This window comes from Sinocyclocheilus rhinocerous, unplaced genomic scaffold (assembly GCF_001515625.1).
Source record: "Sinocyclocheilus rhinocerous isolate Xijiao unplaced genomic scaffold, SAMN03320098_v1.1 scaffold1696, whole genome shotgun sequence".
NCBI classification, from domain to species: Eukaryota; Metazoa; Chordata; class Actinopteri; order Cypriniformes; family Cyprinidae; genus Sinocyclocheilus; species Sinocyclocheilus rhinocerous.
This window is the reverse complement of record NW_015628374.1, coordinates 369475-371204: the sequence shown is the minus strand read 5'-3', so window position 1 is coordinate 371204 and position 1730 is coordinate 369475. Positions and strand designations below refer to the sequence as shown.

General features: G+C 31.8%; 1 protein-coding gene across 1 annotated transcript in view; it reads left to right on the top strand.

The window, feature by feature from the left end:
- Nucleotides 1-1184, top strand: part of LOC107737807 (uncharacterized) — a 9052-nt gene extending 7868 nt beyond the window's left edge. The window contains exon 5 of the mRNA XM_016549427.1: nucleotides 1096-1184. Within this exon, the coding sequence (XP_016404913.1) occupies nucleotides 1096-1184 (89 nt within the window). The remainder of the gene's footprint in view (nucleotides 1-1095) is intronic.
- Nucleotides 1185-1730: the final 546 nt, after the last annotated feature.

The window sequence follows — 1730 nt, the reverse complement described above, 5'->3', positions numbered from 1 at the left end:
CGAGGAACACATGTGTGTGTGTGTGTGTGTGCATGAGTGCGTATGTATACAGTATATAGTATATATGAAAAAGCATATTTTTCAATTAAAGACAACATATAGATTTAATATGATCTGTCTCTAGTTCATATACTAACTGATGAAGGTTCAAATGTAGTACTATTTGTAGCTTATGTGTTATATATGCTGCAGAGATGTGTTTGTTCATTGCACTCTCTTACAGACAGCTTCAAACACAATTACACCAAAAGCCAAAGTAGAAACATTATAGATGTGATGAAGATGATCTGAGCCAGTTTTGGTGGAGATTTGACAAACTTTCTGGGGTTAAAATTGGTGCAAAATGGCAGAAAGGCTTTGAAACAATATTATTCCTCAAGCATCATGACAATTATTAATAAAGCTGTTATGATTCACAAAAGTGTTTGTATTTTCACATTGTTAGTTGGTTTGAAAAAAAAATACTCCCAACATGTGAAACATGCATAAAACATTTAAATGTTCAGTATTCTTTTGACACTACATTTTAATCAGAATCAGAAAGAGCTTTAGTACCAGGTATGTTTACACATACAATGAATTTGTTTTGAGCATTTATTTATAATTTTTTATATAATTTATAATAACACTATTTACCATAATAATATACAGTATAATTACAAATTAATTAGTTAACCAGTTAGTTAATTGTGAAAATAAATAGCCAATTATAAATGTGCAGGCATGCATGCCTTGTTTACAATTGACTGGAATTCATTGACATACATGTTTAACTATGAAGTATGAGGTTTAATGAAGTGTTTGTGAATTTTTTGGGAAGGTACTTTCTATGTGCAATTTACTCAGAATTTACTCATATATTTACAAAAGTTTCATGAATGAAATCCAATAAATCAAAGATTGGTGAATATATGACCTCACTTACTGTATTCTTTCCTTGCCTTTTTCTCAATGCGTTACATGCAAACAGTCTGATATGTGAAAAACGTTTAGCAAGCATGATCTGTTCTGAGGATAGTTTTGAAGGCAATACTTTAATGACTGAAATATGAGATTGTAGTTGATCTGTTGCTAATGTCAGTGTTTTCCCGTCAGCTGGAGATACAGAGCTCATATACGCTGATATCTCTCATGAGAAAAAGGGTGAAAAGGAGAATACAGGTAAGAAACTCAAAGAAGTTTAGTTAAGCAATGTAGATGTTGTTAACATTAACAATTTTAGAACAAAGTATAACAATAATTTGCACGGTTTGACGTCGTCTGATCTAATTTTGCGATCATTAGATTTAATCACCATTGGTAGTGCGATTTATTGTAAAAGTGACAGACATGTTACTTGTTCAGATGACATTTTCCGGTGAAACTTCTTATTTTGGACATACTTCCAAGACTTAGTATCTGTAATTCTGAAATACAGTAAATAGCCACGCTGGTGCGGTGACTGACAGCCACACATACACCTCAAAACATTAGATTAATCCGCGCTGAGGAGCCATGCCGATGCACACCACGCATAAAGAATATAATTCTGCAAATAACTGCAATTGCAGGTTTCAAACAGAGATGGCGACAAAGAGGCAAAACTTACGTAATGTAATGCAGCTTTACAGTAATATAAAAAAAAGGAAAATTTTGAAAGTTTCTTACACTGCTTGAAGGAGAACATAATTATTGAATATGGCTTTACAGTAAAAATTTATTATATTTTACATGATTAATATATATATATA